The sequence below is a fragment of the Scyliorhinus torazame genome, chromosome 19 (genome assembly GCF_047496885.1).
Source record: "Scyliorhinus torazame isolate Kashiwa2021f chromosome 19, sScyTor2.1, whole genome shotgun sequence".
In the NCBI taxonomy this organism is placed as follows: Eukaryota; Metazoa; Chordata; class Chondrichthyes; order Carcharhiniformes; family Scyliorhinidae; genus Scyliorhinus; species Scyliorhinus torazame.
Window position 1 is genome coordinate 40,069,045 of NC_092725.1, and position 27,414 is coordinate 40,096,458.

Sequence of the window (27,414 nt, forward strand, 5' to 3'; positions counted from 1 at the left end):
CTCCATTGGACACCCTGTCACTGATCCCCATTGGACACCATGTCACTGATCCTCATTGGGCACCATGTCACTGATCCCCATTGGACACCATGTTACTGGATCCCCATTGGACACCCTGTCACTGATCCCCATTGGACACCATGTCACTGATCCCCATTGGACACCATGTCACTGATCCCCATTGGGCACTGTGTCACTGGATCTCCATTGGACACCCTGTCACTGATCCCCATTGGACACCATGACACTGATCCTCATTGGGCACCATGTCACTGATCCCCATTGGACACCATGTCACTGGATCTCCATTGGACACCCTGTCACTGATCCCCATTGGGCACCATGTCACTGGATCTCCATTGGACACCCTGTCACTGATCCCCATTGGGCACCATGTCACTGGATCCCCATTGGACACCCTGTCACTGATCCTCATTGGGCACCATGTCACTGATCCCCATTGGGCACCATGTCACTGATCCCCATTGGACACCATGTCACTGATCCCCATTGGACACCATGTCACTGATCTCCATTGGGCACCATGTCACTGATCCCCATTGGCCACCATGTCACTGATCCCCATTGGACACCATGTCACTGATCCCCATTGGACACCCTGTCAATGATCCCCATTGGACACCATGACACTGATCCTCATTGGGCACGATGTCACTGATCCCCATTGGACACCATGTCACTGGATCTCCATTGGACACCCTGTCACTGATTCCCATTGGACACCCTGTCACTGATCCCCATTGGGCACCATGTCACTGATCCCCATTGGACACCATGTCACTGATCCTCATTGGGCACCATGTCACTGATCCCCATTGGACACCAGGTCACTGGATCTCCATTGGAAACCCTGTCACTGATCCCCATTGGACACCATGTCACTGATCCACGTTGGGCACCATGTCACTGGATCTCCATTGGACACCATGTCACTGATCCCCATTGGACACCCTGTCACTGATCCCCATTGGACACCATGTCACTGATCCACGTTGGGCACCATGTCACTGATCCCCATTGGACACCATGACACTGATCCTCATTGGGCAACATGTCACTGATCCCCATTGGACACCATGTCACTGGATCTCCATTGGACATCCTGTCACTGATCTCCATTGGACACCCTGTCACTGATCCCCATTGGGCACCATGTCACTGATCCCCATTGGACACCATGTCACTGATCCTCATTGGGCACCATGTCACTGATCCCCATTGGACACCATGTCACTGGATCTCCATTGGACACCCTGTCACTGATCCCCATTGGACACCATGTCACTGGATCTCCATTGGACACCATGTCACTGATCCCCATTGGGCACCATGTCACTGGATCTCCATTGGACACCCTGTCTCTGATCCCCATTGGACACCCTGTCACTGATCCCCATTGGACACCCTGTCACTGATCCCCATTGGGCACCGTGTCACTGATCCCCATTGGACACCATGACACTGGATCCCCATTGGACACCCTGTCACTGATCCCCATTGGGCATCCTGTCATTGATCCCCATTGGACACCATTTCACTGGATCTCCATTGGACACCCTGTCACTGATCCCCATTGGGCACCATGTCACTGATCCCCATTGGACACCATGTCACTGATCCCCATTGGGCACCAGGTCACTGATCCCCATTGGACACCCTGTCACTGATCCCCATTGGGCACCGTGTCACTGATCCCCATTGGACACCATGACACTGGATCCCCATTGGACACCCTGTCACTGATCCCCATTGGGCATCATGTCATTGATCCCCATTGGACACCATTTCACTGGATCTCCATTGGACACCCTGTCACTGATCCCCATTGGACACCATGTCACTGATCCTCATTGGGCACCATGTCACTGATCCCCATTGGACACCATGTCACTGATCCTCATTGGGCACCATGTCACTGATCCCCATTGGGCACCATGTCACTGGATCTCCATTGGACACCCTGTCACTGATCCCCATTGGACACCAAGTTACTGGATCTCCATTGGACACCCTGTCACTGATCCCCATTGGACACCATGTCACTGATCCACGTTGGGCACCATGTCACTGGATCTCCATTGGACACCCTGTCACTGATCCCCATTGGACACCATGACACTGATCCTCATTGGGCACCATGTCACTGATCCCCATTGGACACCAAGTTACTGGATCTCCATTGGACACCCTGTCACTGATCCACGTTGGGCACCATGTCACTGGATCTCCATTGGACACCCTGTCACTGATCCCCATTGGACACCATGACACTGATCCTCATTGGGCACCATGTCACTGATCCCCATTGGACACCAAGTTACTGGATCTCCATTGGACACCCTGTCACTGATCCCCATTGGGCACCATGTCACTGATCCCCATTGGGCACCATGTCACTGATCCCCATTGGGCACCATGTCACTGGATCTCCATTGGACACCATGTCACTGATCCCCATTGGGCACCATGTCACTGATCCCCATTGGACACCAAGTTACTGGATCTCCATTGGACACCCTGTCACTGATCCCCATTGGGCACCATGTCACTGATCCCCATTGGGCACCCTGTCACTGATCCCCATTGGACACCCTGTCACTGATCTCCATTGGACACCATGTCACTGATCCCCATTGGGCACCATGTCACTGATCCCCATTGGACACCCTGTCACTGATCCCCATTGGGCACCATGTCACTGATCCCCATTGGGCACCATGTCACTGGATCTCCATTGGACACCATGTCACTGATCCCCATTGGGCACCATGTCACTGATCCCCATTGGACACCCTGTCACTGATCCCCATTGGGCACCATGTCACTGATCCCCATTGGGCACCATGTCACTGATCCCCATTGGGCACCATGTCACTGATCCCCATTGGACACCATGTCACTGATCCTCATTGGGCACCATGTCACTGGATCTCCATTGGACACCATGTCACTGGATCTCCATTGGACACCCTGTCACTGATCCCCATTGGGCACCATGTCACTGATCCCCATTGGACACCATGTCACTGATCCTCATTGGACACCCTGTCACTGATCCCCATTGGACACCCTGTCCCTGATCCCCATTGGGCACCATGTCACTGATCCCCATTGGGCACCATGTCACTGATCGCCATTGGGCACCATGTCACTGGATCTCCATTGGACACCATGTCACTGGATGTCCATTGGACACCATGTCACTGGATCTCCATTGGACACCCTGTCACTGATCCCCATTGGACACCCTGTCACTGATCCCCATTGGGCACCATGTCACTGATCCCCATTGGACACCATGTCACTGATCCCCATTGGACACCATGTCACTGATCCCCATTGGACACCCTGTCACTGATCCCCATTGGGCACCATGTCACTGATCCCCATTGGACACCATGTCACTGATCCCCATTGGACACAATGTCACTGGATCTCCATTGGACACCCTGTCACTGATCCCCATTGGACACCCTGTCACTGATCCCCATTGGGCACCATGTCACTGATCCCCATTGGACACCATGTCATTGATCCCCATTGGACACCATGTCACTGGATCTCCATTGGACACCCTGTCACTGATCCCCATTGGACACCCTGTCACTGATCCCCATTGGGCACCATGTCACTGATCCCCATTGGACACCATGTCACTGATCCTCATTGGGCACCATGTCACTGATCCCCATTGGACACAATGTCACTGGATCTCCATTGGACACCCTGTCACTGATCCCCATTGGACACCATGTCATTGATCCCCATTGGACACCATGTCACTGATCCCCATTGGACACCCTGTCACTGATCCCCATTGGACACCATGTCACTGATCCCCATTGGACACCCTGTCACTGATCCCCATTGGGCACCATGTCACTGATCCCCATTGGGCACCATGACACTGGTCCCCATTGGACACCATGTCACTGGATCCCCATTGGACACCATGTCACTGATCCTCATTGGGCACCATGTCACTTATCCCCATTGGACACCCTGTCACTGGATCTCCATTGGACACCCTGTCACTGATCTCCATTGGACACCCTGTCACTGATCCCCATTGGGCACCATGTCACTGATCCTCATTGGGCTGCATGTCACTGATCCCCATTGGACACCATGTCACTGATCCCCATTGGGCACCGTGTCACTGATCCTCATTGGGCACCATGTCACTGATCCCCATTGGGCACCATGTGTGTAGATGTGACCTTACACATTATACGGCAGTTTGACCCAGTCCCAGGCAGTCTGCTGAGGATATGAACTCACACTGGAATCTCTGGCGCTCGTTGCAGGTAATGGCTGCCTCTCCTCCTGATGAAACTCGCATACCAATGAGTTAATAACTCAATGAATCAATTAGATTGGCAGTCTGGTAAGATCTTGCTAAATGTCATTGCTTATACCTTAAACACAGCAGCCAGACCCAAAGTGGAGGCAGGAGATTTATTTGAACAACTCTTGTCAGGATTCACCAACTCATAATGGAGCAATATCTGTGTGCATTTGGTGAAATAAAGTTAGAGACGTGAAGAAGGGGGATAGAGCGAGGAGAGGAGAACAGAAGATGAACGGAGGGTGATCAGTCCTGATGGCGAGCACGGGACTAAGAGGAGTTAGAAATCTGAGAGTATTTTGAATAATCAGTCCGGTCTGATTGACAGGGATAGGAATACAGATCTATGGAACGCTTTCCATGATCTCTGAGTGTCAATGATTGGAAGCAGGGAGGCGGGAAAGGGACCTTGGAATATGAGGTTCTCCTTTCCTAGCATTCGGAATCTGCAGAACCGACAGACTCGAGAATCCATTGGTTCATTTCAATGCACAGCTTGGCAAATCCACCCCTCAAAGGGCAGGGAATCCAATCGCTGTCAAGGAGAGGACAACATCTACCTGAATCTTCTTCCGAGTACTGAAGCTTGGGATCAGGAATTTCAACCAGATTCATAGTCGGCAGAGGCGGAGGAGAAATCTTCTCCTGTAAAAAACAAATGACAATTGGAAAGGATCCATGAGCAACGAGGTTATTTAACAGAGATAGCAGCGAGCTGGGGGGTGGGAATGGGGGCAGGAGGGGGAGGGGGAGACAGCCGATAGAAAACCGGACAGGGAACACACAGACATTGGAAAGACACACCATGCACCAAACAAAATTCCCAATGTGAGACCTGTACCTGGGCAAATGCTGGAGGTGTCGCTGGTCTTTTCCTGGCATCACGCGTTGCCAGCCGAAAATGAGGCTTGCAATAGAATTTTCCTGCAAAGTAACAGGTGTGGTTAAAATTGCTCGGAAAATTACGCCGAACATTCACAGCACCGTAACCGGGAAACTCTCACCGACAGTAACCGGGAAACACTCACCCACAGTAACCGGGAAACTCTCATTCACAGTAACCGGGAAACTGTCACTCACAGTAACCGGAAAACACTCAACCCACAGTAACCGGGAAATTCTCACTCACAGTAACGAGGAAACTCTCACTCACAGTAACCGGGAAACACTCACAGTAACTGGGAAACACTCACTCACAGTAACCGGGGAACACTCACTCACAGTAACCGGGAAACAATCACCCACAGTAACTGGGAAACTCTCACTCACAGTAACCGGGAATCTCTCACTCACAGTAACCGGGAAACTCTCACCCACAGTAACCGGGAAACTCTCACTCACAGTAACCGGGAAACTCTCACCCACAGTAACCGGGAAACTCTCACTCACATTAAACGGGAAACTCTCAGTCACATTAACCGGGAAGCACTCACTCACAGTAACCGGGAAACTCTCAGAGTAACCGGGAAACACTCACTCACAGTAACCGGGAAACTCTTACTCACATTAACCGGGAAGCACTCACTCACAGTAACCGGAAAACTCTCACAGTAACCGGGAAACACTCACTCACAGTAACCGGGAAACTCTCACTCACAGTAACCGGGAAGCACTCACTCACAGTAACCGGGAAACTTTCACAGTAACCGGGAAACACTCACTCACAGTAACCGGGAAACTCTCACTCACAGTAACCGGGAAACACTCACTCACAGTAAACGGGAAACCCTCACTCACAGTAACCGGGGAACTCTCATTCACAGTAGCCGGGAAACTGTCACTCACAGCAACCGGGAAACTCTCACTCACAGTTACCGGGAAACACTCACTCACAGTAACCGGGAAACACTCACTCACAGTAACCGGGAAACTCTCACTCACAGTAACCGAGAAACTCTCACTCACAGTAACCGGGAAACACTCACAGCAACCGGGAAACTCTCACTCACAGTCACCAGGAAACTCTCACTCACAGTTACCGGGAAACACTCACTCACAGTAACCGGGAAACACTCACTCACAGTAACCGGGAAACTCTCACTCACAGCAACCGAGAAACTCTCACTCACAGTAACCGGGAAACACTCACAGCAACCGGGAAACTCTCACTCACAGTCACCAGGAAACACTCACCCACAGTAACAGGGAAACTCTCATTCACAGTAACCGGGAAACACTCACTCACAGGAACCGGGAAACTCTCACTCACAGTATCCGGGAAACACTCACAGTAACCCGGAAACTCTCACTCACAGTAACCGGGAAAATCTCACTCACGGTAACCGGGAAACACTCACGCACAGTAACCGGGAAAATCTCACTCACAGTAACCAGGAAACTCTCACTCACAGTAACCGGGAAACTCTCACTCACATTAAACGGGAAACTCTCAGTCACATTAACCGGGAAGCACTCACTCACAGTAACCGGGAAACTCTCACAGTAACCGGGAAACACTCACTCACAGTGACCGGGAAACTCTCACTCACAGTAACCGGGAAACACTCACAGTAACCGGGAAACACTCACTCACAGTAACCGGGAAACTCTCACTCACAGTGACCAGGAAACTCTCACTCACAGTAACCGGGAAACACTCACAGTAACCGGGAAACACTCACTCACAGTAACCGGGAAACTCTCACTCACAGTAACCGGGAAACTCTCACTCACTGTAACCGGGAAACACTAACACACAGTAACCGGGAAACACTCGCTCACAGTAACCGGGAAACGCTCACAGTAACCGAGAAACTCTCACTCATAGTAACCGGGAAACACTCACAGTAACCGGGAAACTCTCACTCACAGTAACCGGGGAACACTCACTCACAATAACCGGGAAACTCTCGCTCACAGTAACCGGGAAACACTCACTCACAGTAACCGGGAAACACTCCCTCACAGTAACCAGGGAACTCTCACTCACAGTGACCGGGAAACTCTCACTCACATTAACCGGGAAACTGTTACTCACATTAACCGGGAAGCACTCATTCAGAGTAACCGGGAAACTCTCACAGTAACCGGGAAACTCTCACTCACAGTAACCGGGAAGCTCTCACTCACAGTAACCGGGAAACAATCACTCACAGTAACGGGGAAACACTCACGCACAGTAACCGGGAAACACTCACAGTAACCGTGAAACTCTCACTCACAGTAACCGGGAAACTCTCACTCACAGTAACCGGGAAACTCTCACTCTCATTAACTGGGAAACACTCACTCACAGTAACCGGGAAACACTCAAAGTAACCAGGAAACACTCACAGTAACCGGGAAACTCTCACTCACAGTAACCGGGAAACTCTCACTCACAGTATCCGGGAAACACTCACAGTAACCGGGAAACTCTCACTCACAGTAACTGGGAAAAACTAACAGTAACCGGGAAACACTCACTCACAGTAACAGCGAAAAACTCACTCACAGTAACCGGGAAACTCTCACTCAAAGTAACCGGGAACTCTTATTCACAGTAACCGGAAAACACTCACTCACAGTATCCGGGAAACTCTCATTCACAGTAACCGGAAACTCTCACTCACAGTAACCGGGAAACACTCTCAGTAACCGGGAAACACTCACTCACAGTAACCGGGAAACTCTCACTCACAGTAACCAGGAAACTCTCACTCACAGTAACCGGGAACCTCTCACTCACAGTAACCGGGGAACTCTCACTCACAGTAACCGAGAAACACTCACTCACAGTAACCGGGAAACACTCACAGTAACCGGGAAACTCTCACTCACAGTATCCGGGAAACACTCACAGTAACCGGGAAACTCTCACTCACAGTAACTGGGAAAAACTAACAGTAACCGGGAAACACTCACTCACAGTAACAGCGAAAAACTCACTCACAGTAACCGGGAAACTCTCACTCAAAGTAACCGGGAACTCTTATTCACAGTAACCGGAAAACACTCACTCACAGTATCCGGGAAACTCTCACTCACATTAAACGGGAAACTCTCAATCACATTAACCGGGAAGCACTCACTCACAGTAACCGGGAAACTCTCACAGTAACCGGGAAACTCTCACTCACAGTAACCGGGAAACTCTCACAGTAACCGGGAAACACTCACTCACAGTAACCGGGAAACACTCACAGCAACCATGAAACACACAGTAACCGGGAAACACTCACAGCAACCGGGAAACACACAGTAACCGGGAAACACTCACAGCAACCATGAAACACACAGTAACCGGGAAACACTCACAGCAACCGGGAAACACTCACTCACAGTAACCGCGAAACACTCACTCACAGTAATCCGGAAACTCTCACCGACAGTAACCGGGAAACACTCACCCACAGTAACCGGGAAACTCTCATTCACAGTAACCGGGAAACTGTCACTCACAGTAACCGGAAAACACTCAACCCACAGTAACCGGGAAACTCTCACTCACAGTAACGAGGAAACTCTCACTCACAGTAACCGGGAAACACTCACAGTAACTGGGAAACACTCACTCGCAGTAACCGGGAAACAATCACCCACAGTAACTGGGAAACTCTCACTCACAGTAACCGGGAATCTCTCACTCACAGTAACCGGGAAACTCTCACTCACAGTAACCGGGAAGCACTCACCCACAGTAACCGGGAAACTCTCACTCACATTAAACGGGAAAATCTCAGTCACATTAACCGGGAAGCACTCACTCACAGTAACCGGGAAACTCTCTGTGTAACCGGGAAACACTCACTCACAGTAACCGGGAAACTCTTACTCACATTAACCGGGAAGCACTCACTCACAGTAACCGGAAAACTCTCACAGTAACCGGGAAACACTCACTCACAGTAACCGGGAAACTCTCACTCACAGTAACCGGGAAGCACTCACTCACAGTAACCGGGAAACTCTCACAGTAACCGGGAAACACTCACTCACAGTAACCGGGAAACTCTCACTCACAGTAACCGGGAAACACTCACTCACAGTAAACGGGAAACTCTCACTCACAGTAACCGGGAAACTCTCATTCACAGTAGCCGGGAAACTGTCACTCACAGCAACCGGGAAACTCTCACTCACAGTTACCGGGAAACACTCACTCACAGTAACCGGGAAACTCTCACTCACAGTCACCAGGAAACACTCACCCACAGTAACAGGGAAACTCTCATTCACAGTAACCGGGAAACACTCACTCACAGGAACCGGGAAACTCTCACTCACAGTATCCGGGAAACACTTACAGTAACCCGGAAACTCTCACTCACAGTAACCGGGAAAATCTCACTCACGGTAACCGGGAAACACTCACTCACAGTAACCGGGAAAATCTCACTCACAGTAACCAGGAAACTCTCACTCACAGTAACCGGGAAACTCTCACTCACATTAAACGGGAAACTCTCAGTCACATTAACCGGGAAGCACTCACTCACAGTAACCGGGAAACTCTCACAGTAACCGGGAAACACTCACTCACAGTGACCGGGAAACTCTCACTCACAGTAACCGGGAAACACTCACAGTAACCGGGAAACACTCACTCACAGTAACCGGAAAACACTCAACCCACAGTAACCGGGAAACTCTCACTCACAGTAACGAGGAAACTCTCACTCACAGTAACCGGGAAACACTCACAGTAACTGGGAAACTCTCACTCACAGTAACCGGGAATCTCTCACTCACAGTAACCGGGAAACTCTCACTCACAGTAACCGGGAAGCACTCACCCACAGTAACCGGGAAACTCTCACTCACATTAAACGGGAAAATCTCAGTCACATTAACCGGGAAGCACTCACTCACAGTAACCGGGAAACTCTCAGAGTAACCGGGAAACACTCACTCACAGTAACCGGGAAACTCTTACTCACATTAACCGGGAAGCACTCACTCACAGTAACCGGAAAACTCTCACAGTAACCGGGAAACACTCACTCACAGTAACCGGGAAACTCTCACTCACAGTAACCGGGAAGCACTCACTCACAGTAACCGGGAAACTCTCACTCACAGTAACCGGGAAACACTCACTCACAGTAACCAGGAAACTCTCACTCACTGTAACCGGGAAACACTCACTCACAGTAAACGGGAAACTCTCACTCACAGTAACCGGGAAACTCTCATTCACAGTAGCCGGGAAACTGTCACTCACAGCAACCGGGAAACTCTCACTCACAGTTACCGGGAAACACTCACTCACAGTAACCGGGAAACTCTCACTCACAGTCACCAGGAAACACTCACCCACAGTAACAGGGAAACTCTCATTCACAGTAACCGGGAAACACTCACTCACAGGAACCGGGAAACTCTCACTCACAGTATCCGGGAAACACTCACAGTAACCCGGAAACTCTCACTCACAGTAACCGGGAAAATCTCACTCACGGTAACCGGGAAACACTCACTCACAGTAACCGGGAAAATCTCACTCACAGTAACCAGGAAACTCTCACTCACAGTAACCGGGAAACTCTCACTCACATTAAACGGGAAACTCTCAGTCACATTAACCGGGAAGCACTCACCCACAGTAACCGGGAAACTCTCACAGTAACCGGGAAACACTCACTCACAGTGACCGGGAAACTCTCACTCACAGTAACCGGGAAACACTCACAGTAACCGGGAAACACTCACTCACAGTAACCGGGAAATTCTCACTCACAGTGACCAGGAAACTCTCACTCACAGTAACCGGGAAACACTCACAGTAACCGGGAAACACTCACTCACAGTAACCGGGAAACTCTCACTCACAGTAACTGGGAAACTCTCACTCACTGTAACCGGGAAACACTAACACACAGTAACCGGGAAACACTCGCTCACAGTAACCGGGAAGCGCTCACAGTAACCGAGAAACTCTCACTCATAGTAACCGGGAAACACTCACAGTAACCGGGAAACTCTCACTCACAGTAACCGGGGAACACTCACTCACAATAACCGGGAAACTCTCGCTCACAGTAACCGGGAAACACTCACTCACAGTAACCAGGAAACACTCCCTCACAGTAACCAGGGAACTCTCACTCACAGTGACCGGGAAACTCACACTCACATTAACCGGGAAACTGTTACTCACATTAACCGGGAAACAATCACTCACAGTAACGGTGAAACACTCACGCACAGTAACCGGGAAACACTCACAGTAACCGTGAAACGCTCACTCACAGTAACCGGGAAACTCTCACTCACTGTAACCGGGAAACTCTCACTCTCATTAACTGGGAAACACTCACTCACAGTAACCGGGAAACACTCAAAGTAAGCAGGAAACACTCACAGTAACCGGGAAACTCTCACTCACAGTAACCGGGAAACTCTCACTCACAGTATCCGGGAAACACTCACAGTAACCGGGAAACTCTCACTCACAGTAACTGGGAAAAACTAACAGTAACCGGGAAACACTCACTCACAGTAACAGCGAAAAACTCACTCACAGTAACCGGGAAACTCTGACTCAAAGTAACCGGGAACTCTTATTCACAGTAACCGGAAAACGCTCACTCACAGTATCCGGGAAACTCTCATTCACAGTAACCGGAAACTCTCACTCACAGTAACCGGGAAACACTCTCAGTAACCAGGAAACACTCACTCACAGTAACCGGGAAACTCTCACTCACAGTAACCAGGAAACTCTCACTCACAGTAACAGGGAAACTCTCACTCACAGTAACCGGGGAACTCTCACTCACAGTAACCGAGAAACACTCACTCACAGTAACCGGGAAACACTCACAGTAACCGGGAAACTCTCACTCACAGTAACTGGGAAAAACTAACAGTAACCGGGAAACACTCACTCACAGTAACAGCGAAAAACTCACTCACAGTAACCGGGAAACTCTCACTCAAAGTAACCGGGAACTCTTATTCACAGTAACCGGAAAACACTCACTCACAGTATCCGGGAAACTCTCATTCACAGTAACCGGAAACTCTCACTCACAGTAACCGGGAAACACTCTCAGTAACCGGGAAACACTCACTCACAGTAACCGGGAAACACTCGCTCACAGTAACCGGGAAACGCTCACAGTAACCGAGAAACTCTCACTCATAGTAACCGGGAAACACTCACAGTAACCGGGAAACTCTCACTCACAGTAACCGGGGAACACTCACTCACAATAACCGGGAAACAATCACTCACAGTAACGGTGAAACACTCACGCACAGTAACCGGGAAACACTCACAGTAACCGTGAAACGCTCACTCACAGTAACCGGGAAACTCTCACTCACTGTAACCGGGAAACTCTCACTCTCATTAACTGGGAAACACTCACTCACAGTAACCGGGAAACACTCAAAGTAAGCAGGAAACACTCACAGTAACCGGGAAACTCTCACTCACAGTAACCGGGAAACTCTCACTCACAGTATCCGGGAAACACTCACAGTAACCGGGAAACTCTCACTCACAGTAACTGGGAAAAACTAACAGTAACCGGGAAACACTCACTCACAGTAACAGCGAAAAACTCACTCACAGTAACCGGGAAACTCTGACTCAAAGTAACCGGGAACTCTTATTCACAGTAACCGGAAAACGCTCACTCACAGTATCCGGGAAACTCTCATTCACAGTAACCGGAAACTCTCACTCACAGTAACCGGGAAACACTCTCAGTAACCGGGAAACACTCACTCACAGTAACCGGGAAACTCTCACTCACAGTAACCAGGAAACTCTCACTCACAGTAACCGGGAAACTCTCACTCACAGTAACCGGGGAACTCTCACTCACAGTAACCGAGAAACACTCACTCACAGTAACCGGGAAACACTCACAGTAACCGGGAAACTCTCACTCACAGGAACTGGGAAAAACTAACAGTAACCGGGAAACACTCACTCACAGTAACAGCGAAAAACGCACTCACAGTAACCGGGAAACTCTCACTCAAAGTAACCGGGAACTCTTATTCACAGTAACCGGAAAACACTCACTCACAGTATCCGGGAAACTCTCATTCACAGTAACCGGAAACTCTCACTCACAGTAACCGGGAAACACTCTCAGTAACCGGGAAACACTCACTCACAGTAACCGGGAAACACTCGCTCACAGTAACCGGGAAACGCTCACAGTAACCGAGAAACTCTCACTCATAGTAACCGGGAAACACTCACAGTAACCGGGAAACTCTCACTCACAGTAACCGGGGAACACTCACTCACAATAACCGGGAAACTCTCGCTCACAGTAACCGGGAAACACTCACTCACAGTAACCGGGAAACACTCCCTCACAGTAACCAGGGAACTCTCACTCACAGTGACCGGGAAACTCTCACTCACATTAACCGGGAAACTGTTACTCACATTAACCGGGAAGCACTCATTCAGAGTAACCGGGAAACTCTCACAGTAACCGGGAAACTCTCACTCACAGTAACTGGGAAACTCTCACTCACAGTAACCGGGAAACAATCACTCACAGTAACGGGGAAACACTCACGCACAGTAACCGGGAAACACTCACAGTAACCGTGAAACTCTCACTCACAGTAATCGGGAAAGTCTCACTCACAGTAACCGGGAAACTCTCACTCTCATTAACTGGGAAACACTCACTCACAGTAACCGGGAAACACTCAAAGTAACCAGGAAACACTCACAGTAACCGGGAAACTCTCACTCACAGTAACCGGGAAACTCTCACTCACAGTATCCGGGAAACACTCACAGTAACCGTGAAACTCTCACTCACAGTAACTGGGAAAAACTAACAGTAACCGGGAAACACTCACTCACAGTAACAGCGAAAAACTCACTCACAGTAACCGGGAACTCTTATTCACAGTAACCGGAAAACACTCACTCACAGTATCCGGGAAACTCTCATTCACAGTAACCGGAAACTCTCACTCACAGTAACCGGGAAACACTCTCAGTAACCGGGAAACACTCACTCACAGTAACCGGGAAACTCTCACTCACAGTAACCAGGAAACTCTCACTCACAGTAACCGGGAAACTCTCACTCACAGTAACCGAGAAACAATGACTCACAGTAACCGGGAAACACTCACAGTAACCGGGAAACTCTCACTCACAGTAACCGAGAAACTCTCACTCACAGTAACCGGGGAACTCTCACTCACAGTAACCGAGAAACTCTCACTCACAGTAACCGGGAAACACTCGCTCACAGTAACCGGGAAACGCTCACAGTAACCGAGAAACTCTCACTCATAGTAACCGGGAAACACTCACAGTAACCGAGAAACTCTCACTCATAGTAACCGGGAAACACTCACAGTAACCGGAAAACTCTCACTCACAGTAAACGGGAAACACTCACTCAGAGTAACCGGGAAACTCTCACTCACAGTAACCGGGAAACTCTCACTCACAGTGACCGGGAAAATCACTCACAGTAACCGGGAAACACTCTCAGTAACCGGGAAACTCTCACTCACAGTAACCGGGAAACTCTCACTCACAGTAACTGGGAAAAACTAACAGTAACCGGGAAACACTCACTCACAGTAACAGCGAAAAACTCACTCACAGTAACCGGGAAACTCTCACTCAAAGTAACCGGGAACTCTTATTCACAGTAACCGGAAAACACTCACTCACAGTATCCGGGAAACTCTCATTCACAGTAACCGGAAACTCTCACTCACAGTAACCGGGAAACACTCTCAGTAACCGGGAAACACTCACTCACAGTAACCGGGAAACACTCGCTCACAGTAACCGGGAAACGCTCACAGTAACCGAGAAACTCTCACTCATAGTAACCGGGAAACACTCACAGTAACCGGGAAACTCTCACTCACAGTAACCGGGGAACACTCACTCACAATAACCGGGAAACTCTCGCTCACAGTAACCGGGAAACACTCACTCACAGTAACCGGGAAACACTCCCTCACAGTAACCAGGGAACTCTCACTCACAGTGACCGGGAAACTCTCACTCACATTAACCGGGAAACTGTTACTCACATTAACCGGGAAGCACTCATTCAGAGTAACCGGGAAACTCTCACAGTAACCGGGAAACTTTCACTCACAGTAACTGGGAAACTCTCACTCACAGTAACCGGGAAACAATCACTCACAGTAACGGGGAAACACTCACGCACAGTAACCGGGAAACACTCACAGTAACCGTGAAACTCTCACTCACAGTAACCGGGAAAGTCTCACTCACAGTAACCGGGAAACTCTCACTCTCATTAACTGGGAAACACTCACTCACAGTAACCGGGAAACACTCAAAGTAACCAGGAAACACTCACAGTAACCGGGAAACTCTCACTCACAGTAACCGGGAAACTCTCACTCACAGTATCCGGGAAACACTCACAGTAACCGTGAAACTCTCACTCACAGTAACTGGGAAAAACTAACAGTAACCGGGAAACACTCACTCACAGTAACAGCGAAAAACTCACTCACAGTAACCGGGAAACTCTCACTCAAAGTAACCGGGAACTCTTATTCACAGTAACCGGAAAACACTCACTCACAGTATCCGGGAAACTCTCATTCACAGTAACCGGAAACTCTCACTCACAGTGACCGGGAAACTCTCACTCACATTAACCGGGAAACTGTTACTCACATTAACCGGGAAGCACTCATTCAGAGTAACCGGGAAACTCTCACAGTAACCGGGAAACTCTCACTCACAGTAACTGGGAAACTCTCACTCACAGTAACCGGGAAACAATCACTCACAGTAACGGGGAAACACTCACGCACAGTAACCGGGAAACACTCACAGTAACCGTGAAACTCTCACTCACAGTAATCGGGAAAGTCTCACTCACAGTAACCGGGAAACTCTCACTCTCATTAACTGGGAAACACTCACTCACAGTAACCGGGAAACACTCAAAGTAACCAGGAAACACTCACAGTAACCGGGAAACTCTCACTCACAGTAACCGGGAAACTCTCACTCACAGTATCCGGGAAACACTCACAGTAACCGTGAAACTCTCACTCACAGTAACTGGGAAAAACTAACAGTAACCGGGAAACACTCACTCACAGTAACAGCGAAAAACTCACTCACAGTAACCGGGAACTCTTATTCACAGTAACCGGAAAACACTCACTCACAGTATCCGGGAAACTCTCATTCACAGTAACCGGAAACTCTCACTCACAGTAACCGGGAAACACTCTCAGTAACCGGGAAACACTCACTCACAGTAACCGGGAAACTCTCACTCACAGTAACCAGGAAACTCTCACTCACAGTAACCGGGAAACTCTCACTCACAGTAACCGAGAAACAATGACTCACAGTAACCGGGAAACACTCACAGTAACCGGGAAACTCTCACTCACAGTAACCGAGAAACTCTCACTCACAGTAACCGGGGAACTCTCACTCACAGTAACCGAGAAACTCTCACTCACAGTAACCGGGAAACACTCGCTCACAGTAACCGGGAAACGCTCACAGTAACCGAGAAACTCTCACTCATAGTAACCGGGAAACACTCACAGTAACCGAGAAACTCTCACTCATAGTAACCGGGAAACACTCACAGTAACCGGAAAACTCTCACTCACAGTAAACGGGAAACACTCACTCAGAGTAACCGGGAAACTCTCACTCACAGTAACCGGGAAACTCTCACTCACAGTGACCGGGAAAATCACTCACAGTAACCGGGAAACACTCTCAGTAACCGGGAAACTCTCACTCACAGTAACCGGGAAACTCTCACTCACAGTAACTGGGAAAAACTAACAGTAACCGGGAAACACTCACTCACAGTAACAGCGAAAAACTCACTCACAGTAACCGGGAAACTCTCACTCAAAGTAACCGGGAACTCTTATTCACAGTAACCGGAAAACACTCACTCACAGTATCCGGGAAACTCTCATTCACAGTAACCGGAAACTCTCACTCACAGTAACCGGGAAACACTCTCAGTAACCGGGAAACACTCACTCACAGTAACCGGGAAACACTCGCTCACAGTAACCGGGAAACGCTCACAGTAACCGAGAAACTCTCACTCATAGTAACCGGGAAACACTCACAGTAACCGGGAAACTCTCACTCACAGTAACCGGGGAACACTCACTCACAATAACCGGGAAACTCTCGCTCACAGTAACCGGGAAACACTCACTCACAGTAACCGGGAAACACTCCCTCACAGTAACCAGGGAACTCTCACTCACAGTGACCGGGAAACTCTCACTCACATTAACCGGGAAACTGTTACTCACATTAACCGGGAAGCACTCATTCAGAGTAACCGGGAAACTCTCACAGTAACCGGGAAACTTTCACTCACAGTAACTGGGAAACTCTCACTCACAGTAACCGGGAAACAATCACTCACAGTAACGGGGAAACACTCACGCACAGTAACCGGGAAACACTCACAGTAACCGTGAAACTCTCACTCACAGTAACCGGGAAAGTCTCACTCACAGTAACCGGGAAACTCTCACTCTCATTAACTGGGAAACACTCACTCACAGTAACCGGGAAACACTCAAAGTAACCAGGAAACACTCACAGTAACCGGGAAACTCTCACTCACAGTAACCGGGAAACTCTCACTCACAGTATCCGGGAAACACTCACAGTAACCGTGAAACTCTCACTCACAGTAACTGGGAAAAACTAACAGTAACCGGGAAACACTCACTCACAGTAACAGCGAAAAACTCACTCACAGTAACCGGGAAACTCTCACTCAAAGTAACCGGGAACTCTTATTCACAGTAACCGGAAAACACTCACTCACAGTATCCGGGAAACTCTCATTCACAGTAACCGGAAACTCTCACTCACAGTAACCGGGAAACACTCTCAGTAACCGGGAAACACTCACTCACAGTAACCGGGAAACTCTCACTCACAGTAACCAGGAAACTCTCACTCACAGTAACCGGGAAACTCTCACTCACAGTAACCGAGAAACACTCACTCACAGTAACCGGGAAACACTCACAGTAACCGGGAAACTCTCACTCACAGTAACCGAGAAACTCTCACTCACAGTAACCGGGGAACTCTCACTCACAGTAACCGAGAAACTCTCACTCACAGTAACCGGGAAACACTCGCTCACAGTAACCGGGAAACGCTCACAGTAACCGAGAAACTCTCACTCATAGTAACCGGGAAACACTCACAGTAACCGAGAAACTCTCACTCATAGTAACCGGGAAACACTCACAGTAACCGGGAAACACTCACAGTAACCGGAAAACTCTCACTCACAGTAAACGGGAAACACTCACTCAGAGTAACCGGGAAACTCTCACTCACAGTAACCGGGAAACTCTCACTCACAGTGACCGGGAAAATCACTCACAGTAACCGGGAAACACTCTCAGTAACCGGGAAACTCTCACTCACAGTAACCGGGAAACTCTCACTCACAGTAACTGGAAAACACTCACTCACAGTGACCGGAAAACACTCACCCAGCACGGTAGCATTGTGGATAGCACAATTGCTTCACAGCTCCAGGGTCCCAGGTTCAATTCCGGCTTGGGTCACTATCTGTGCGGAGTCTGCACATCCTCCCCGTGTGTGCGTGGGTTTCCTCCGGGTGCTCTGGTTTCCTCCCACAGTCCAAAGATGTGCAGGTTAGGTGGATTGGCCATGGTACATTGCCCTTAGTGTCCAAAATTGCCCTTAGTGTTGGGTGGGGTTACTGGGTTATGGGGATAGGGTGGAGGTGTTGACCTTGGGTAGGGTGCTCTTTCCAAGAGCCGGTGCAGACTCGATGGGCCGAATGGCCTCCTTCTGCACTGTAAATTCTATGATAAACCGGAAAACACTCACTCACAGTATCCGGGAAACTCTCATTCACAGTAACCAGAAACTCTCACTCACAGTAACCGGGAAACACTCACAGTAACCGGGAAACACTCACTCACAGTAACCGGGAAACTCTCACTCACAGTGACCAGGAAACTCTCACTCACAGTAACCGGAAAACACTCACAGTAACCGGGAAACTCTCACTCACAGTAACCGGGAAACTCTCACTCACAGTAACCGAGAAACTCTCACTCACTGTAACCGGGAAACACTAACACACAGTAACCGGGAAACACTCGCTCTCAGTAACCGGGAAACGCTCACAGTAACAGAGAAACTCTCACTCATAGTAACTGGGAAACACTCACAGTAACCGAGAAACTCTCACTCATAGCAACCGGGAAACACTCACAGTAACCGGGAAACTCTCACTCACAGTAACCGGGAAACACTCACTCACAGTAACCGGGAAACTCTCACTCACAGTAACCGGGAAACTCTCACTCACGGTAACCGGCAAACTCTCGCTCACAGTAACCGGGAAACACTCACTCACAGCAACCGGGAAACACTTCCTCACAGTAACCAGGAAACTCTCACTCATAGTGACCGGGAAACTCTCACTCACATTAACCGCGAAACTCTCACTCACATTAACCGGGAAGCACTCATTCAGAGTAACCGGGAAACACTCACAGTAACCGGGAAACACTCACTCACAGTAACCGGGAAACTCTCACTCACAGTAACCAGGAAACTCTCACGCACAGTAACCGGGAAACACTCACAGTAACCGGGAAACTCTCACTCACAGTAACCGAGAAACTGTCACTCACAGTAACCGGGAAACTCTCACTCACAGTAACCGGGAAACACTAACACACAGTAACCGGGAAACACTCACAGTAACCGAGAAACTCTCAATCATAATAACCGGGAAACACTCACAGTAACCGGGAAACACTCACAGTAACCGGGAAACTCTCACTCACAGTAACCGGGAAACACCACTCACAGTAACCGGGAAACTCGAACTCACAGTGACCGGGAAAGTCACTCACAGTAACCGGGAAACACTCACTCACAGTAACCGGGAAACACTCCCTCACAGTAACCAGGGAACTCTCACTCACAGTGACCGGGAAACTCTCACTCACATTAACCGGGAAACTGTTACTCACATTAACCGGGAAGCACTCATTCAGAGTAACCGGGAAACTCTCACAGTAACCGGGAAACTTTCACTCACAGTAACTGGGAAACTCTCACTCACAGTAACCGGGAAACAATCACTCACAGTAACGGGGAAACACTCACGCACAGTAACCGGGAAACACTCACAGTAACCGTGAAACTCTCACTCACAGTAACCGGGAAAGTCTCACTCACAGTAACCGGGAAACTCTCACTCTCATTAACTGGGAAACACTCACTCACAGTAACCGGGAAACACTCAAAGTAACCAGGAAACACTCACAGTAACCGGGAAACTCTCACTCACAGTAACCGGGAAACTCTCACTCACAGTATCCGGGAAACACTCACAGTAACCGTGAAACTCTCACTCACAGTAACTGGGAAAAACTAACAGTAACCGGGAAACACTCACTCACAGTAACAGCGAAAAACTCACTCACAGTAACCGGGAAACTCTCACTCAAAGTAACCGGGAACTCTTATTCACAGTAACCGGAAAACACTCACTCACAGTATCCGGGAAACTCTCATTCACAGTAACCGGAAACTCTCACTCACAGTAACCGGGAAACACTCTCAGTAACCGGGAAACACTCACTCACAGTAACCGGGAAACTCTCACTCACAGTAACCAGGAAACTCTCACTCACAGTAACCGGGAAACTCTCACTCACAGTAACCGAGAAACACTCACTCACAGTAACCGGGAAACACTCACAGTAACCGGGAAACTCTCACTCACAGTAACCGAGAAACTCTCACTCACAGTAACCGGGGAACTCTCACTCACAGTAACCGAGAAACTCTCACTCACAGTAACCGGGAAACACTCGCTCACAGTAACCGGGAAACGCTCACAGTAACCGAGAAACTCTCACTCATAGTAACCGGGAAACACTCACAGTAACCGAGAAACTCTCACTCATAGTAACCGGGAAACACTCACAGTAACCGGGAAACACTCACAGTAACCGGAAAACTCTCACTCACAGTAAACGGGAAACACTCACTCAGAGTAACCGGGAAACTCTCACTCACAGTAACCGGGAAACTCTCACTCACAGTGACCGGGAAAATCACTCACAGTAACCGGGAAACACTCTCAGTAACCGGGAAACTCTCACTCACAGTAACCGGGAAACTCTCACTCACAGTAACTGGAAAACACTCACTCACAGTGACCGGAAAACACTCACCCAGCACGGTAGCATTGTGGATAGCACAATTGCTTCACAGCTCCAGGGTCCCAGGTTCAATTCCGGCTTGGGTCACTATCTGTGCGGAGTCTGCACATCCTCCCCGTGTGTGCGTGGGTTTCCTCCGGGTGCTCTGGTTTCCTCCCACAGTCCAAAGATGTGCAGGTTAGGTGGATTGGCCATGGTACATTGCCCTTAGTGTCCAAAATTGCCCTTAGTGTTGGGTGGGGTTACTGGGTTATGGGGATAGGGTGGAGGTGTTGACCTTGGGTAGGGTGCTCTTTCCAAGAGCCGGTGCAGGCTCGATGGGCCGAATGGCCTCCTTCTGCACTGTAAATTCTATGATAAACCGGAAAACACTCACTCACAGTATCCGGGAAACTCTCATTCACAGTAACCAGAAACTCTCACTCACAGTAACCGGGAAACACTCACAGTAACCGGGAAACACTCACTCACAGTAACCGGGAAACTCTCACTCACAGTGACCAGGAAACTCTCACTCACAGTAACCGGAAAACACTCACAGTAACCGGGAAACTCTCACTCACAGTAACCGGGAAACTCTCACTCACAGTAACCGAGAAACTCTCACTCACTGTAACCGGGAAACACTAACACACAGTAACCGGGAAACACTCGCTCTCAGTAACCGGGAAACGCTCACAGTAACAGAGAAACTCTCACTCATAGTAACTGGGAAACACTCACAGTAACCGAGAAACTCTCACTCATAGCAACCGGGAAACACTCACAGTAACCGGGAAACTCTCACTCACAGTAACCGGGAAACACTCACTCACAGTAACCGGGAAACTCTCACTCACAGTAACCGGGAAACTCTCACTCACGGTAACCGGCAAACTCTCGCTCACAGTAACCGGGAAACACTCACTCACAGCAACCGGGAAACACTTCCTCACAGTAACCAGGAAACTCTCACTCATAGTGACCGGGAAACTCTCACTCACATTAACCGCGAAACTCTCACTCACATTAACCGGGAAGCACTCATTCAGAGTAACCGGGAAACACTCACAGTAACCGGGAAACACTCACTCACAGTAACCGGGAAACTCTCACTCACAGTAACCAGGAAACTCTCACGCACAGTAACCGGGAAACACTCACAGTAACCGGGAAACTCTCACTCACAGTAACCGAGAAACTGTCACTCACAGTAACCGGGAAACTCTCACTCACAGTAACCGGGAAACACTAACACACAGTAACCGGGAAACACTCACAGTAACCGAGAAACTCTCAATCATAATAACCGGGAAACACTCACAGTAACCGGGAAACACTCACAGTAACCGGGAAACTCTCACTCACAGTAACCGGGAAACACCACTCACAGTAACCGGGAAACTCGAACTCACAGTGACCGGGAAAGTCACTCACAGTAACCGGGAAACACTCTCAGTAACCGGGAAATTCTCACTCACAGTAACCGGAAAACACTCACCCACAGTAACCGGAAAACACTCACTCACAGTATCCGGGACACTCTCATTCACAGTAACCGGAAACTCCCACACACAGTAACCGGGAAACACTCACAGTAACCGGGAAACACTCACTCACAGTAACCGGGAAACTCTCACAGTAACCGGGAAACACTCACTCACAGTGACCGGGAAACTCTCACTCACAGTAACCGGGAAACACTCACAGTAACCGGGAAACACTCACTCACAGTAACCGGGAAACTCTCACTCACAGTGACCAGGAAACTCTCACTCACAGTAACCGGGAAACACTCACAGTAACCGGGAAACACTCACTCACAGTAACCGGGAAACTCTCACTCACAGTAACTGGGAAACTCTCACTCACTGTAACCGGGAAACACTAACACATAGTAACCGGGAAACACTCGCTCACAGTAACCGGGAAGCGCTCACAGTAACCGAGAAACTCTCACTCATAGTAACCGGGAAACACTCACAGTAACCGGGAAACTCTCACTCACAGTAACCGGGGAACATTCACTCACAATAACCGGGAAACTCTCGCTCACAGTGACCGGGAAACACTCACTCACAGTAACCAGGAAACACTCCCTCACAGTAACCAGGGAACTCTCACTCACAGTGACCGGGAAACTCACACTCACATTAACCGGGAAACTGTTACTCACATTAACCGGGAAACAATCACTCACAGTAACGGTGAAACACTCACGCACAGTAACCGGGAAACACTCACAGTAACCGTGAAACGCTCACTCACAGTAACCGGGAAACTCTCACTCACAGTAACCGGGAAACTCTCACTCTCATTAACTGGGAAACACTCACTCACAGTAACCGGGAAACACTCAAAGTAAGCAGGAAACACTCACAGTAACCGGGAAACTCTCACTCACAGTAACCGGGAAACTCTCACTCACAGTATCCGGGAAACACTCACAGTAACCGGGAAACTCTCACTCACAGTAACTGGGAAAAACTAACAGTAACCGGGAAACACTCACTCACAGTAACAGCGAAAAACTCACTCACAGTAACCGGGAAACTCTCACTCAAAGTAACCGGGAACTCTTATTCACAGTAACCGGAAAACGCTCACTCACAGTATCCGGGAAACTCTCATTCACAGTAACCGGAAACTCTCACTCACAGTAACCGGGAAACACTCTCAGTAACCGGGAAACACTCACTCACAGTAACCGGGAAACTCTCACTCACAGTAACCAGGAAACTCTCACTCACAGTAACCGGGAAACTCTCACTCACAGTAACCGAGAAACACTCACTCACAGTAACCGGGAAACACTCACAGTAACCGGGAAACTCTCACTCACAGTAACTGGGAAAAACTAACAGTAACCGGGAAACACTCACTCACAGTAACAGCGAAAAACTCACTCACAGTAACCGGGAAACTCTCACTCAAAGTAACCGGGAACTCTTATTCACAGTAACCGGAAAACACTCACTCACAGTATCCGGGAAACTCTCATTCACAGTACCCGGAAACTCTCACTCACAGTAACCGGGAAACACTCTCAGTAACCGGGAAACACTCACTCACAGTAACCGGGAAACACTCGCTCACAGTAACCGGGAAACGCTCACAGTAACCGAGAAACTCTCACTCATAGTAACCGGGAAACACTCACAGTAACCGGGAAACTCTCACTCACAGTAACCGGGGAACACTCACTCACAATAACCGGGAAACTCTCGCTCACAGTAACCGGGAAACACTCACTCACAGTAACCGGGAAACACTCCCTCACAGTAACCAGGGAACTCTCACTCACAGTGACCGGGAAACTCTCACTCACATTAACCGGGAAACTGTTACTCACATTAACCGGGAAGCACTCATTCAGAGTAACCGGGAAACTCTCACAGTGACCGGGAAACTCACACTCACATTAACCGGGAAACTGTTACTCACATTAACCGGGAAACAATCACTCACAGTAACGGTGAAACACTCACGCACAGTAACCGGGAAACACTCACAGTAACCGTGAAACGCTCACTCACAGTAACCGGGAAACTCTCACTCACAGTAACCGGGAAACTCTCACTCTCATTAACTGGGAAACACTCACTCACAGTAACCGGGAAACACTCAAAGTAAGCAGGAAACACTCACAGTAACCGGGAAACTCTCACTCACAGTAACCGGGAAACTCTCACTCACAGTATCCGGGAAACACTCACAGTAACCGGGAAACTCTCACTCACAGTAACTGGGAAAAACTAACAGTAACCGGGAAACACTCACTCACAGTAACAGCGAAAAACTCACTCACAGTAACCGGGAAACTCTCACTCAAAGTAACCGGGAACTCTTATTCACAGTAACCGGAAAACGCTCACTCACAGTATCCGGGAAACTCTCATTCACAGTAACCGGAAACTCTCACTCACAGTAACCGGGAAACACTCTCAGTAACCGGGAAACACTCACTCACAGTAACCGGGAAACTCTCACTCACAGTAACCAGGAAACTCTCACTCACAGTAACCGGGAAACTCTCACTCACAGTAACCGAGAAACACTCACTCACAGTAACCGGGAAACACTCACAGTAACCGGGAAACTCTCACTCACAGTAACTGGGAAAAACTAACAGTAACCGGGAAACACTCACTCACAGTAACAGCGAAAAACTCACTCACAGTAACCGGGAAACTCTCACTCAAAGTAACCGGGAACTCTTATTCACAGTAACCGGAAAACACTCACTCACAGTATCCGGGAAACTCTCATTCACAGTACCCGGAAACTCTCACTCACAGTAACCGGGAAACACTCTCAGTAACCGGGAAACACTCACTCACAGTAACCGGGAAACACTCGCTCACAGTAACCGGGAAACGCTCACAGTAACCGAGAAACTCTCACTCATAGTAACCGGGAAACACTCACAGTAACCGGGAAACTCTCACTCACAGTAACCGGGGAACACTCACTCACAATAACCGGGAAACTCTCGCTCACAGTAACCGGGAAACACTCACTCACAGTAACCGGGAAACACTCCCTCACAGTAACCAGGGAACTCTCACTCACAGTGACCGGGAAACTCTCACTCACATTAACCGGGAAACTGTTACTCACATTAACCGGGAAGCACTCATTCAGAGTAACCGGGAAACTCTCACAGTAACCGGGAAACTCTCACTCACAGTAACTGGGAAACTCTCACTCACAGTAACCGGGAAACAATCACTCACAGTAACGGGGAAACACTCACGCACAGTAACCGGGAAACACTCACAGTAACCGTGAAACTCTCACTCACAGTAACCGGGAAAGTCTCACTCACAGTAACCGGGAAACTCTCACTCTCATTAACTGGGAAACACTCACTCACAGTAACCGGGAAACACTCAAAGTAACCAGGAAACACTCACAGTAACCGGGAAACTCTCACTCACAGTAACCGGGAAACTCTCACTCACAGTATCCGGGAAACACTCACAGTAACCGTGAAACTCTCACTCACAGTAACTGGGAAAAACTAACAGTAACCGGGAAACACTCACTCACAGTAACAGCGAATAACTCACTCACAGTAACCGGGAAACTCTCACTCAAAGTAACCGGGAACTCTTATTCACAGTAACCGGAAAACACTCACTCACAGTATCCGGGAAACTCTCATTCACAGTAACCGGAAACTCTCACTCACAGTAACCGGGAAACACTCTCAGTAACCGGGAAACACTCACTCACAGTAACCGGGAAACTCTCACTCACAGTAACCAGGAAACTCTCACTCACAGTAACCGGGAAACTCTCACTCACAGTAACCGGGAAACACTCACAGTAACCGGGAAACTCTCACTCACAGTAACCGAGAAACTCTCACTCACAGTAACCGGGGAACTCTCACTCACAGTAACCGAGAAACTCTCACTCACAGTAACCGGGAAACACTCGCTCACAGTAACCGGGAAACGCTCACAGTAACCGAGAAACTCTCACTCATAGTAACCGGGAAACACTCACAGTAACCGAGAAACTCTCACTCATAGTAACCGGGAAACACTCACAGTAACCGGGAAACACTCACAGTAACCGGAAAACTCTCACTCACAGTAAACGGGAAACACTCACTCAGAGTAACCGGGAAACTCTCACTCACAGTAACCGGGAAACTCTCACTCACAGTGACCGGGAAAATCACTCACAGTAACCGGGAAACACTCTCAGTAACCGGGAAACTCTCACTCACAGTAACCGGGAAACTCTCACTCACAGTAACTGGAAAACACTCACTCACAGTGACCGGAAAACACTCACCCAGCACGGTAGCATTGTGGATAGCACAATTGCTTCACAGCTCCAGGGTCCCAGGTTCAATTCCGGCTTGGGTCACTATCTGTGCGGAGTCTGCACAT

The 27,414-nt window shown here is 49.3% G+C and overlaps 1 protein-coding gene across 3 annotated transcripts in view; it reads right to left on the bottom strand.

The window, feature by feature from the left end:
• The window catches only part of LOC140396095 (protein-methionine sulfoxide oxidase mical3a-like), a 1,213,674-nt gene that overhangs the window by 353,008 nt on the left and 833,252 nt on the right, over window positions 1-27,414 (bottom strand). For all 3 annotated transcript variants that reach the window (XM_072484207.1, XM_072484206.1, XM_072484208.1), the window contains 2 exons: window positions 5,211-5,293; window positions 4,930-5,014 (listed from right to left, as the gene is read on the bottom strand). In XM_072484207.1, the coding sequence (XP_072340308.1) occupies window positions 4,930-5,014; window positions 5,211-5,293 (168 nt within the window). The remainder of the gene's footprint in view (window positions 1-4,929; window positions 5,015-5,210; window positions 5,294-27,414) is intronic.